This window comes from Ptychodera flava, chromosome 3, assembly GCF_041260155.1.
Source record: "Ptychodera flava strain L36383 chromosome 3, AS_Pfla_20210202, whole genome shotgun sequence".
NCBI lineage: Eukaryota > Metazoa > Hemichordata > Enteropneusta > Ptychoderidae > Ptychodera > Ptychodera flava.
Genome location: NC_091930.1, coordinates 35,066,776 through 35,080,663, shown reverse-complemented (window position 1 = coordinate 35,080,663; position 13,888 = coordinate 35,066,776). Strand labels below are relative to the sequence as shown.

The 13,888-nt window shown below is 39.6% G+C and overlaps 1 protein-coding gene across 5 annotated transcripts in view; it reads right to left on the bottom strand.

Annotated features, from left to right (window-relative positions):
- LOC139129890 (dual specificity tyrosine-phosphorylation-regulated kinase 1A-like) overlaps positions 1-13,888 on the bottom strand; it is a 107,167-nt gene that overhangs the window by 19,749 nt on the left and 73,530 nt on the right. Inside the window, exon 1 of one of the 5 annotated variants that reach the window (XM_070695577.1) lies at positions 7,673-7,786. The exons of 3 other annotated variants lie outside the window; for them this stretch is intronic. In XM_070695577.1, coding sequence (XP_070551678.1) covers positions 7,673-7,718 — 46 coding nt within the window. In that variant the 5' untranslated portion in view covers positions 7,719-7,786. Of the gene's footprint in view, positions 1-7,175; positions 7,286-7,672; positions 7,787-13,888 lie in introns of those variants that run through there. One more of the 5 variants, XM_070695579.1, reaches the window with a different exon arrangement.

Sequence of the window (13,888 nt, the reverse complement as noted above, 5' to 3'; positions counted from 1 at the left end):
TGCGCCTCCAAGTGTAGGTTGGCAAAATTGAAATTGTTAAAAGTTTTGCAAAATACAGGAGGGGTTAAGTAGCCGAGCGAGTCAGCCATGTCAAAAGGGTGGCTTCATTCAATGGTCTGTGATTGTAATTTGCATGATAATAACCTGGCAATGAATAGTGACTTATGGGGTTTTCTTCAAAAGTACAGGTACACCCTTGACAGATATGTCCCAGGTCAGATACAGGTATGAATGAATAAAATGACCAATGAATACCACAAAAAAAAAAAAGCGACAAAAATGCTCTTTAATGGGTCAGCCTGGATCTAAAATACAAAGTTTTGCAACACAAGACAAAGAAGCTGAAGTATGGGATATAGAATTGGTGAAGTTTCTCCCAGGAATCATCAAAATCAGAGTTGGTGATTTGCATAGATTAGAAACATATGCTGAAACTACCATGAACAAGACAAATGTTTACTGGTGACCTTTGTAATGACCTTAGACCCTTGACCTGAGGTGGCAAGTATAGAAACAAGAAGACATAATCTTTAAACTTTTGCTTTTATTTTTGAAATTCAGCACTGAACAGGGATGACTAATCTATATTAGTGATCCATATTCAGCCGCAGTGAACTTTTGCTGGCCTAAAACCTGGTATGGTAACCCAAATTAAGATACCATAGAATTATTTTGACTATATGTTCACACTTGGGTTCAGCTATTTCCACAGTTGTATGAATCCTTACCTGTACAAAGTATACTATAAGTGGGGCTGAAATTCCAACAGATGTCAAACAGAGGTGACACATTCTGAATTAATCGCCATTAAATTGTAGTATTCTTGAAAAATTTCAAGCCGCTACATAAAGGTGATATCAATTCAAATATCTATCACTGAGGGAAGTACAGGGAGTGTTGACTTTTATGACTGCCCACCAGGCGCAATATTAATGAGCATGGCAGATTTATGACTATCAGGTACTGCTAATGGCTGATATCAACTTCAGGTATAATCCCAGATATCAGTCGGCCCCACCTCTCGGACATTCTTGTCAGATTTTTAGTTGTGATAAAATCACCATGGTGGATGTGAGATACATCTGCCATTACAGAGTGAAAACTTAAATACGCAACCACGGAGGGACCGTGACGCAACCAATGGCGCTGTTCATGGTTACAGGTTTGTTACTAAATATAGCTGTATGCGTGTGACATCGGACACTGCAGCTTGAAATGCGAACGAATGTAATCAAAGTTGCATACATAGCTGTTTTTGCAGCTTGTACTCTGAGTCGTGAATAACATTGTTAACATTAGCAGTCAGCTACAAAGATCTTTTTTCTTCACTCTTGCATGCGCAATTTTTAAAAGCGTAATCTAAAATGCGGACGAATATTTCTTTTGCATATTAATGAGAGAACAATGACGTCAAATGTGAACAGCCCTACTGGGGTGAAAACAAATATTTGTATATTATTGGAAACATCATTCCCTGGTAATGACTTAGTGTGGCACTTGGACTCAGAGGGGGAGGGTATGGGGAGAGGATGTAGCTCCAAATATCTATTGGAGGGGAGGGGGCAAGGTGTAGCTCCAAGTATCTATTGGAGGGGAGGGGGCAAGGTGTAGCTCCAAGTATCTATTGGAGAGGGAGGGGGCAGGGTGTAGCTCTAATATCTATAGGGTACATAGTGTCACATGTACAGAACACACTTGTTACACATTTTTATCAGTTACCTCTCTCTGAAGAGATAACCTTTATCAATGGAAAGATAGAATTGCTACGACAACTGCTATCCACAAAGGCTTGATTACAAATATCTTTAGGAATTCAGTGTCCAAACAATGCAATTAGCCGACAATCGAATTCCTCAACTATGACATCACCCTTGAACTTTGAACGGTGGTGCTCGTTTTGCAAATCTTTTAAAGGTCTGGGGGAAAATTACGTATACGAGGTGCTGGAGGTCAGCTTTGCCCAAGGCTTGGATCTGCCCTGACACAGGACATACATGTGTGGGCACAGAGCAGATAAATCTCCACCGGCAGTTCTCAGAACAGTTATATGTAATGGCAGGAAATGACTATTGTCTGGTTTCCGTTCATTTGGATACAAAACATGTACAGCAACTCAGCTGGGTTAGGGAACCACAACACGCCTAACAAGTAATCTGATTGATATTCTCATTGACGAGAGCAAAATATTCCAGATGTACCTGGGCACATACACATACTTTGTTCTCAGTGTGGAATTAGTAACACACCAATTCTATAACAGGAAAGCCTTGTTCATGATTGACCTGATCGAAAATCACGGAATAGGCAAGTAAAAAGTGAAGAAAAGACACACACTAAACAGCTTGAAGAGACAATGGGGAAGGCAATATTATGATGTTGTTTGTCCAGTAAAGAGGACAGAAACTGGAGATGACTGTGCTGTCACACATACAGCTGATGGGTGCACCTGTTAACTGATTGACACCAGTGTTGGCAGAATCAGGGATGAAGCGTGACAGAACTCTCGCAGTATAGGGAAGATGGGGAAACAAGAGTTATTGAAAAGAATAAATGCTGACAGGAAATGATGTTTCAATGTTTGATAGAATGATGGCATGTATGAAGTGCGGTGTTGTGTCTTTGTTTCGCTTACCCTTCCCCGATACAGCCAACTGAGAGTGACATAGATTAGATCTGTGTTTAGCTCACTTTTTAACATATTCACATGCAATATTTCTGTGCATTTACAGCCTCTTATCCCAAATGCTTGTCTAGAAATCCGGCCGTAGTTCTGGTATGGTAACCATAAGTTTCTGGTACTGTACTCAAACCACGGTGATGTTCCAGACAACCTAACTGCAGATGACAAGAATGAACCAAAAGTTTAATTTGATGGTCAAAAACTTAGGATAGAAACTGATTTAGAATGCAGGCTGAGAGGGGAAATTGATGGTTTATGAGGGGGTGTGAAAGGGTAAGGAGGCAGGAGGGAGGTAAAATATTACATTACATAAACAAGGTTGACAAAGTGACTGCTGAATGCCACTCGTTCATGGTTCTAACAGTTTCTGAATGAAAGGTTGTGGGTGGATGGACTGCACAATGGAATGAACAGTTAGCTATGGACGTGTTTGATCTTGCCAATCTGAAGCTGATAAGATACATTGATGTTGGAAGCCAAGTTTATCAAAGGTTAGCAAATGATCACACAAAAGAATGTCACTTTATACAGGAGAAACGGCAAAACAGTTATAATCATATCAGTAGATCAAAGGCCCTCCATAGCACCAATGACCAAGTCTTCGACGAAGTCCCTACCCACACAAAACTTAAAAGTGATACATTTTCCCACAATTTACAACATACTTCAATTATCAACAAAGCCATCCATTTAACCAAACACCCCTATTGTTAATGCAATGGACCCTTCCAACACGTACACACGTCTCTCAGCGGGTCAGTCTAGTTTTGTGAGACTGCTAGTACCAACAGAAAATGCATGTACGGCATATCACCAGACTATCAGACAGGGCCTCTTCAAGTGAAGGGCCGTGTTTGCTGTTTCCAGTAGTTCAACTTCATTTATCCTTATCATACGGGGCATTTTGGCAGAGAGTTATGCCTACATGCCAAGCTTTTGCACTCTCTGCATTTTAAAGACAAGATGGGGCAGAAATGAACTGACACATTGACTATGGTGCCTGTTTTAAGGCATATCAATTATACACTTCTTACAATATACAATCTGTCTATTGACACTCAATTCAACACTGCATGTTTTACTGTCCTAAACTACTTGTGCACGGAACTATACCACTTGAAAACCACACACGATAACTCTTAAATAGCATCTTAAAGCCTATTCACGTTGAACAAACTGAGTTTACTCTCGGCAAGACAGTGGCAGTCCCTACTAATAGGCTATGTCATATCTGCAACATTGTACCATGGAGATTTCATCTGAGGAATTACTAAAAATATGAAGGAGGTTGGCAGTAGCTGTGAAGACGTCTTGTAAAAGGCAAGGTTATTTAGGCAAGGTTACGTGGTCCTTCACAAACTGTTTGTTGAATGGTACGTATCTGGAGACACTAGGCTGTGAAGGCCAGTGATGTTGATCAGTCAAGCTAGACCTACTTAAATCAGTAATCACAGAATTGATCAAAATCAACAAAATAGTATCTGTTGCTCATTGGTCAACTTCTCCCAACCTGTCACCATATCCACCATTTCATTGGTCTAATTCCTTGGTGTTCAAACCTGATTGGTCATTAACTTGAAACAAATTTCACTCTTTCACTCAGTGTACAACCTGCATGGGATTGGCATGCACCGATCGGATCATAGGTGTTCACTCTTTCTGTTACAAAATCGGAAAGGTCCTCATCACTCAACCTGTTCACCCCTATCTCCTGTACACAGGTCCACGATAACCATTGATAACAACACGTTTGGGCTGAACCATTGAGGTTAAAGGACTAAATTATGGCCACAGACTACACTTTCCTCAGTATCTGTGAAGGGATGGCACTTGGATCTCTTTTACCATCATTCCATCTCTAGGACTAGTACAGAAACTGTTTCTATGGCAACATTGATATAGAAACCATTCCTATGGCAACATGGGAACTGTAACATGGGTGCTGCTACTGAGTGCTGGCAATACACCAATAATTTGTGTTGATAGACATTTCAATTTTAATGAGAATCCTCACAGGAAGAGCTTACATATTTTCACTTCAGGAAGGTTATTTTTTACACTATTTGTTCAAAGAGATAGATTTTCCACTTGGCACATTACCATCTATAGTTTTCAGTGTCTGTGCGATAGAACAGTTGAGTTTTTACAATCTTTGCCATCCAAGACAAGTTCAGTTACAGAACTTTTGATGAAATATACGAGAACTGCCTTTGACATTGAGAGATGTTGATGACTTCATTTCTTATTTTGGTGTAAAATCTGCAGCAAACAGAATCGCCTTGTCAATTAGCTTTCTGATTCTATAGCCGTAAATGTGAGGTTTGACGGCGTGCCTTTCAAAAAGTGATAGCTCTTCGACAAGATAACACTGACCAAACTATTGGCGGTGACAACACCGACAGCTTTTTATTGCCTTTTTTTTCTCTCTTACTTGAAGTCTCTTATTTCATCCCTATCTGTCTGTGCTTTCATCTCAACTGACAGTAACATACATCAAATCAAGTCCCGTACGTAGCTTAGTCCCTAGTCCAGGCCACTGTCAATGAGATCAGTCTGCTGGGAGCGTCACCACACAGGACCCCCAATGGAGTCCCCCGTCAATGAGTTTATGAAGGCATAAAAACTGACTCCAGACGTATTGATTTCTCAGATTTTTTTCTCATGGTGTAAAACACTCATGTGTATGAATGGGGTGTGTCTATTATGGATATTTTACGATGCCGTTGAGTGACGAGGTGTGGCGTACAAATCAGCGAAAATGACAGCACATATTTATTTTCTCACACTTGAAATGACTACGCACTAAGCAATGTTTGGACTGTGTTTTGATTAATTCATGCACAGTCTATGATGACACCACACTGCAATGTTTCCATTTGAATTAAAACTTCATCCTGACAAAATGATGGGTGCAATTTACCGACACATTACCACGGATGAAGGGGACCTTGCCACAACGGCGTAGTGATTAGCAAGACCATGTGACGTATCATAAAACAACCCTGATGTAATTTGTAAATTTAAAGCGCGAGTGTTGTGAGCAACATAAAGTAAAAATTTATGTAAGGAACAACTTGCCCCAATGATCTCATAAAAACCAAAAGCCTACAATTAGCCTAACTAATGCCGTCTTGGGTTAACAGCCACTTCACCTCCAGCAATGAACAGTCAACAACACGCAAAATTACAAAATACAAAATCTTTACATAATTATAAACCTTACATCATCAAAACTTAGGTACAACCCCACCATTGTCAATGCCATAGGGAGACTTCCACTATGAAATTTCGGGGAGGGGGATAGATTGTCAAGAGTTTGTAAAATACTGAGGACAGAAGTTGGAAGGGGAGGAGGGGATGTTAAGAGGCCCTAAAATACTGATCACAGAAGTTGAGGGAGAGGGGGTGTTAAGAGGCCATAAAATACCGATCACAGAAGGAAATGTGGATTTAACTACCAATTTCCATTCTCCTGGAACTTGTAAACTTAGAACCAGTTTTTTTTTTTTAATTTATCTTCCAAATATTCTACTGATCATTGGTTTAACATAGGCCCAAAATAGTATCTACCTTGGTTCAGACTTGCCAAGAAAATTGGCAGGCAAACAAAACATATTTCTTGTAGATAATTCCTTGTGCCAGGGCAAGGATAATTATTCCACAAGAATTTGTATGAGAGGGGCGTCACACACTGAAGTCTAAAAGTTTCATTTATTGGGGGAAATCACTTTACATGTAATATATGGCCCTCCCCTATATTTAATTTGAGCACATTAAATTTTATAAATGCCAGCCATTACAGAATGTCTGAGCTTATTGCAGTTATATGCGAATAGCACCACAAACAGTGGTTTGTTTGCTCAGTGTATGTGTGAGTTAAAGAGGTGGTAATTGAGGGGAGTTTTTCCTTTCTTACACATGTTAGCAGTAAATAGAGTTGAACACACACAGAAACCCTTGCCTTTGACAAGAACACAGTGGTCTTGTCTGGTCAACAGACCTGAGTTGTTGTGAATGACGGATTAGGTCTGGATCAGGACGGAAAAGATCAGATTATCTGCGGAGGAAACAGTGACTGCACCAAAGCGTGAGCTTTCAAGTGTGAAGAGGCCATGCTCCAGTCCGTGTTATGCAAGACATTACATCACTCAAGAATGTGGGTCAAAAGATATCCATCGGTAAATCTGACACTTTAGGGTGGTGTAACTGTAATGTAAGCGGCTACCAGTGACACACACACACACACACAGACCAGGCTGCTCTGCTTGGAAATGCCCTGCAGATTATATGAAGTATGGTGGCTGATGACCCCTGCCAGGCGAGTTTGTAAACTCCCTTGATACACATGTCCATCATTGTCCTGGGAAGAGTGTATCGGAATGTGGGGCAATGGCTGTACAGCCAGTGTAGTGCAGGCAGCACTGACTGAACTTGACCACAGTTACGCTTCGGTGAGAAATCAGGGGTATTTTAATGAGTTTGCCCCACTACTGACCTGAACGAACAACGGCGGCGGTACATGTCTTCTCTGAAATCTGTCAAGGTTAACTTGTAAAATCACAGCAACTACCTGTCATGGCTTGTACTGTCTACGGTGCTGCTCATACGGTGTATCTGACCGACAACACACTTACAGTTTTGGTCAAGGGATTGTTACAACTGCCTTTCAAGTTAAAGCACAAACACAGTTAAAATTGGTGCAGCATTGGTTTTTCGCAACCAGTGTAATCGCGGCGAATGTTGACTTTTTTGAGTTAGCGCGGGAGCTACCATGGCAACTCTGAGGTAAAATCACGGTGACTTCCTAAAAACACACACACACACGCCTTCCTGAAAACAAGCTTGTGACCTTGCATAAACTATAACCCCTACACACCCCTGTCACATGGACCAAACCCTCATGAAAATCACCAAAAAATCCACAAAAATATTCCTCACAAAATTGAGATAAATTCTGGAAAGTATTGAGAAGAAAAATTTGAGTTTTTTTACCTGTTTCTGGGAGACGTAGCAGAGCCAGAGCATTACTCATCCCCATGCTGCTACAGCTATGTACACTGGCACCGCCAGCCAGCACCGTGAATGGTCAGTCGGATCTCACAGACTAGTCAATGAATCAACCTTAAACAAACACTCCTTGAGATTTGGCGGGAAGACGGGACAATGGCCGCACAAAGAGCCACCTGATTAATGCCGCTCACACAATGGCCCTGCCTATCCTGGGAAAAAAATGTGATCTCACTGGTTCCTCCCACCCAGCTCCCTCTTTGGCCTATTCAAAATTGGCGCCCAACAATAAAAAACCCAACGCTGGCTGTCTCTCAAGGGGCCCGGGATTATCTGTCCGGCAGACTCCCGCCAAAACACCATCCGGTGGTCACTTTTTGTTGTGGAGCAGTGGCAGACGCTACTGTCTCCCACGTGCTCACAGTGACTGTGGACAGCCATGTGTGCCGTGACACAAACATGCCTGTGATGGAATTCAAGGAATTTACTACAAACGCAGAAACAGATCAATAAATTATTTCCTTTTGATTTCAAGCCCCCATTTTGACTTTCTAACTCCTTTCTTTAATTGATTTCTTCTGTAAAACACTCGTGCGTATCTGAAACTTCACAAATACTTCCTTCAAACTTGAAAGAACCAACTCTTCTCTTCGCATTCGATTGCATTGAAATTTGGTCAACTTTATTTACGTTTATTTTTTTGTAACATTGTTTTCAAGAGTACATATGTTCTCATTAACCAAGCTTTTCACGATTGAGACCACCCAAATGGTACCGGTAAATTTCAATGTCTCAAATACATATATATATATTGAAACATATAATAATGCAAATTAATTAATTAATTAATTATTAATGTATAATAATGCAAATTACTTCAACTACAAGTTTCATGCATCCTGCAATCTTCTGTCTGAAGATTGCAGGATGCATGAAACTTAAGTAACAGATATTATTACTTTGTACTTGAAGTAATTTTTGTTATTATTTATAACGCTCTGTTTTCCGCATCGAGCACTGTAATTTCCCACGAGGACATCTGTATACTTCAATGTGTATATGTATATGTATATATATATATATATATATATATATATATATATATATATATATATATATATATATATATATATATATATATATATATATATATATATATATATATATATATTGTTGTTGTTGTTGTTGTTGTCTCAAGCATTTAATTTCAGTTGTAGTTCATAAGATAGAAGATAAAACCTTGTCCTTGAGAGAAGAGAACTACAACAAACACCAAGATTGAGACTTGTGATTTTGAAGTTTCATTTTCTGGCAAAATTGACAATTTCTGGGGTGCAGTTTAGATTTAGGGGTAGGGATAACATAGGTTAAATTGACTTAATTGACTTTTTCAGCGATGGAAAATATCCAGGGACCTGCAAATGAAGATTTCTGAAATTTGCTATTTGTATCATTAGTCAACTACTACAAGTACTCATTAAATGTTGGGCACTTCAAATAGTGGCAACCCCCATTTTTAAGTAACAGTTAAATTTTAAAAACAATTTTATCCTAATGTTTTTTTCACCAACTTTGCACTGTACAGGCAGGCATGTAACAATGCATTACTACTCTTGAAAACAGTTTAATACAAGATAATAACGTGAGACAAATACCGCCCTCTGTATGTCTGCATGAATGAGACATCAATGACAATGGCTTACACAAATGCAGAGCACCCTTATGGCCTTGTAAATACAGATTTAATCTAAATGCCCTTCTTTATCTGACTTTTTTCTCACGGTCATGTCCACATTAATTTGGCTACGACTGTTGGATAATTGGCGTCGGGCATTTGTCATTGCAATGGATTCCAAAACACAACAATGATAGACGACAGAATCTGACTCTTGCAAGAAAAGAACAAGGAAATACAGCGACAGATAATTGGAGTGTTACAACACAAAAACTCTTCCTCAACTCTCACCTGTCTCACCACACAATGACCATCTTGCCAAGGGGGTTTTAAAATAGTTTTCGGAAAGAACAGACTAGTTCCTGTAGACATACATTGTGAAATAATGTGTGCCAATGATATTCAGAACAATCTGAAGCCATTTTCACCATTGCTTGCTAATGTTTTGTTCATACACATTTATTATGATGTATAGATAATTAAATAAATAAAATAAATAAATAAATAAATGCCAGAGCAACAGATACCTACCGTAAAACTACAGTATATCATTTAAAAACATTCTGTAATTTCCTCTCATAATGCAGGATGATGAACAGAAAAAGAAACACTCAACCTCAACCCTCTCAGCTTTCTGAATTCTCCAGCAAAAAGACATCGTAGGGGAAAAGAAAAACATTTTTATAACTGTTGCACATCTTTAGAGGTAATTATGCCTGGAATTCAAAGTAAAGACACTGGGTCCATACTGGACAAAGAGTGACATAGTTTACAGGGAGTGGTTAGGTCAGAGAAATCACATGTAAACAAAGCAATGACTCACTGCTTTGGTTTTGACAATCACAATTCAAAACCAAACATACTGTGAATCCTAAACCTGTACAAAAACCTGCTTGTCACTATTTATTTTAGGACAAAACTTGCATACTCTGGGTATTCAAAACCTTTTTTTTGTGCTAAAAGGTGTCAAAGAGTGAATTTATAGCGTGTAAGGAGTAAGAGGAATGCACCAAGCATATCTCCTCCCCTCTCCCCCAAATCCCACCCCTTTTACGTGGATGGGAAAAATATGTGAAAACTGATGGTTGAAATGAGTGAAACTGGTTTGTTTCCAGTTTCATATATGCAAACTGTTTTTCTGAAGGTCAGCTATGACCAAAGCAAAAGGGTGTTATCCCGGATCATTGTTTATTTTAGACAGCACAGTCACTGTATCAATTTATTACAAGGGTGGGGTTGACTGTCAACTCTATCAACCTAATAGTAAACCTGGTGTCTGGCCCTTGTTTCAAACCAATAGTTTTCAGTTTTGAAAAGCAGGCTTTACGCTAGATACTAAAATTGGCAAGAACTATGTTTGAAATTTGACAAGATAATCTTGTTTCAGATTCTTAATCCTCTTGTTGCACCTAAACAACATGGAGGGGGGGGGGGGGGTGTTGAAAAGTGATAAAATTATTTTAGAAATGTTTTGTGGGGATAATGTTTATTACAATGTAATGTAAAATACTGGACCAGCATTCTGCAGCTCAGGGCAAACTTCTTGGTAGGAATATTGGTTTCTTGATAATATATGGCACCAATGCATTTATATTGACCTGTTGACTTTCAATACTGTGGGCTGTTGAAGTACAAGAATGAGGGCGATACAGAAGTATGATGCACAGGAAATGGTGCTTTAATTGAAACGAGTAATAGAGTTTTGTTTCTTGACACGAACAGTTTTATTGCCTCCCCCTTCAGAACAAGATGATATTTGCAAGCTTTCAAGTCCCATTTACCTGTATCTCTTTGCATTTTGCTTACCAAGAAAATGCCATCCAATCTCATGAAAGATCTTTTCTGATTCCTGATATGAAGTCATACTGTCTTTGAGAAGTTCACTATTTTCCAGATTCCGCTGACTGTTCAGTGTTTTTGTGTACTCGCTCGCATCAGCAATATTTAACTTGAAAATTAATAAGTTGTTAAAAATATGCATCGTACATTTGTTGCCAATGTTTGCAAAACATCCTGCAGTCACACTTCAGTACATATTTTTAATTAACATACGCTGCTTTTCATTTCAAACCATGTTACTGGAAAAAGGAAAAAAAAACATGACGCCTTGGACTTTTAATATTCGCTTTAAATTAAGGAAATAGCAGTTGTAATTAAGCTACTTCTTTCAACATGAATTATCAGAAAGACTTCAAATCTGCAATTTTACGCCTGGTGAGGTTCATTTGTACCAAGTCTAGTATCAAATTATGTCCGGTCACTGCACGCCGGGGCCAAGCGGCACAACATTGTAATGGGTTTGCCCCCTGTGCATCCAGACGACTGCTGTTACGCAATATTTTTATTTTTGTTTCATTAAACAAATCGAAAAGCGTCAGAAGAAACTGTATGATGGGACACGAATTTACATGATTATCTGCAACACTTCTAGGGGGAATACGTACACCCTCTCTCATTTTGACTGTTGCCAATTTAAATGTTTGCCAAGTTCGCATGCTGGTAATTAGCTGTGCTACTCTCTGATAATGAGCCTGACAAAGTGTTTACTACTGCCTGTCTTTGTTGGATCAAGTCACAGCCTCCGATGGCGCCCATTGACCCTGCTTGTTAAAAAGTCAAAATTCATTAACTGGTACAAGTCTATTGAGAGGGAAGGCTTTAGAAAGGGAAATTTTCGGTTTGACATCCATTGAGATACTGTGTAACACTGTGGCCATACAAAGTATCAGCTTGTAAACCCAAGCGATACATCTGCTCTAGCTGTTCCACAGTACCACACACCTTGCGAGAGAAATCTCCTGCATCGTATGAATTACACGTAAACCCTGATCAACATCTTGTAACTTTAGCAACATGTGTCCATATTGCAGGGCTGCCAATATGAACACACTACAGCAAGCCATGGGCTTACTAATAAGGTAGTATGCGCCTCGAAAGTGAAAGACTTAAACTTTTGCTCAAACATTCCTGAATGAAACTTTCAACCATTCTCTTACCAAATCAACAATAAAAATCGGGGGGTCACCGTGTAAAGTTTGGAACTAACGAAACAAATTACCAGACATTTTGCGATAATTGAAATTCAAAATGGCTGACATTCCTGTGTTAACTCTATAAGGGAAAAAAGAAAATTTTGGATTTTTGAAAAACTAAGACGGTGAAAGTTTTTCTTTCTCCGAGAGCTTTAAAATGAGCCCCCACAAGTGGTAGATCAGAAAAGAATTGTAGAAATTTGAGAGTCCAACTATCTGTCCCCGAGGCCCGTTCTACCTCAAACCAACTCTAGATATTTTTAAATTTTACATTATTTGATTGACAAAAATCATTAGTGATGCGGGTATGGCATTTTCCATGATAGAATCAACAGACACATCGCTGACCCATATCCAGGAGAGATGTAAACAGCCTGGTGATCTACTTTCCCATATTTTATAGAGTTGACACACCACTTGGATTCAAGCGATGACTTGCAATCAATGATATATTTCCGCAGCCAATAAATGTCCTATTTTATGAGACCTTTCACAATGTCAAGTACAGCCAGTGTGTAGCATAAGGGCATTGGTGTTACAAATTTATACCTACACCGATCAAAATGGTAAGTGACTCGTACATTCTGTAACAAGGTGACACACTATCTGTGTACCTGGTGACTGGGATGGTATTTCAATGGCTGCCTTTTGAGAAAATTCAAGCGTTTCAGTGTCACCATACACTCCCTGCGCCTCCCTGACTCTGTACTTTGGTCTGATCCAATGCTGTACATATGGAGACGCGGGGCACAGCATACCTTGACACCCTTACATGTCAGAGGACATTCATTTGATGTGATCTGGTCAATATCGGTGGGGTACTACTAATAGTGTGGAAGATGATGGCTGCCTGTATGGAGTGAGTAGGCTACATGTACCTGTATGTGTCTTGTACTGCGTGCCTGAGTACTGAACCACCTAGACCTAAGCTGTTGGCAAATCAATGGGTTTCTGTATATGGTGTATGTACTAGGAGGAGTGCGGGATTTAAATCTGTTTGACACTGTGTGCCGTCTGTCTTGATGTCAGTCTTACAAGGAGGGCAGTGCAAAGGGAAGGAAGCAATGCATCCCAGATCCACACTTTCTACAAACACGTTCTTTCATTGGTGGCTGTCATGTTGGCCAGTAGACTGGAAGATCCGCCGCTCCAGGCAAGGCTGTACCTTTCCTCTCACCCAGTGGAAGGCTATAGCCCAACCCTCTAGCGATAAACCTTCTCATGATCTGGTTGGCCAGATTTAAATACCTTAAAGTGTCAAATACAACAGCCATGTTTCCCAAAGGCAAATTAACAAACAACTGACCTCAAAATATTTTTCTAAATTGCACTTAGGAAGATTTTGCAAATTACCTGTATTGGTACAGGGCTGACCTCCGGTAATTTTAAGAAATGCTCAAATCTTCACCTTGTAACCCCTATTCCCCGTAAAACAGCTCCACAATCACCATAGTGTAACAATAGCTTTGGATCAAACCATAGTGTTGGCAGGGT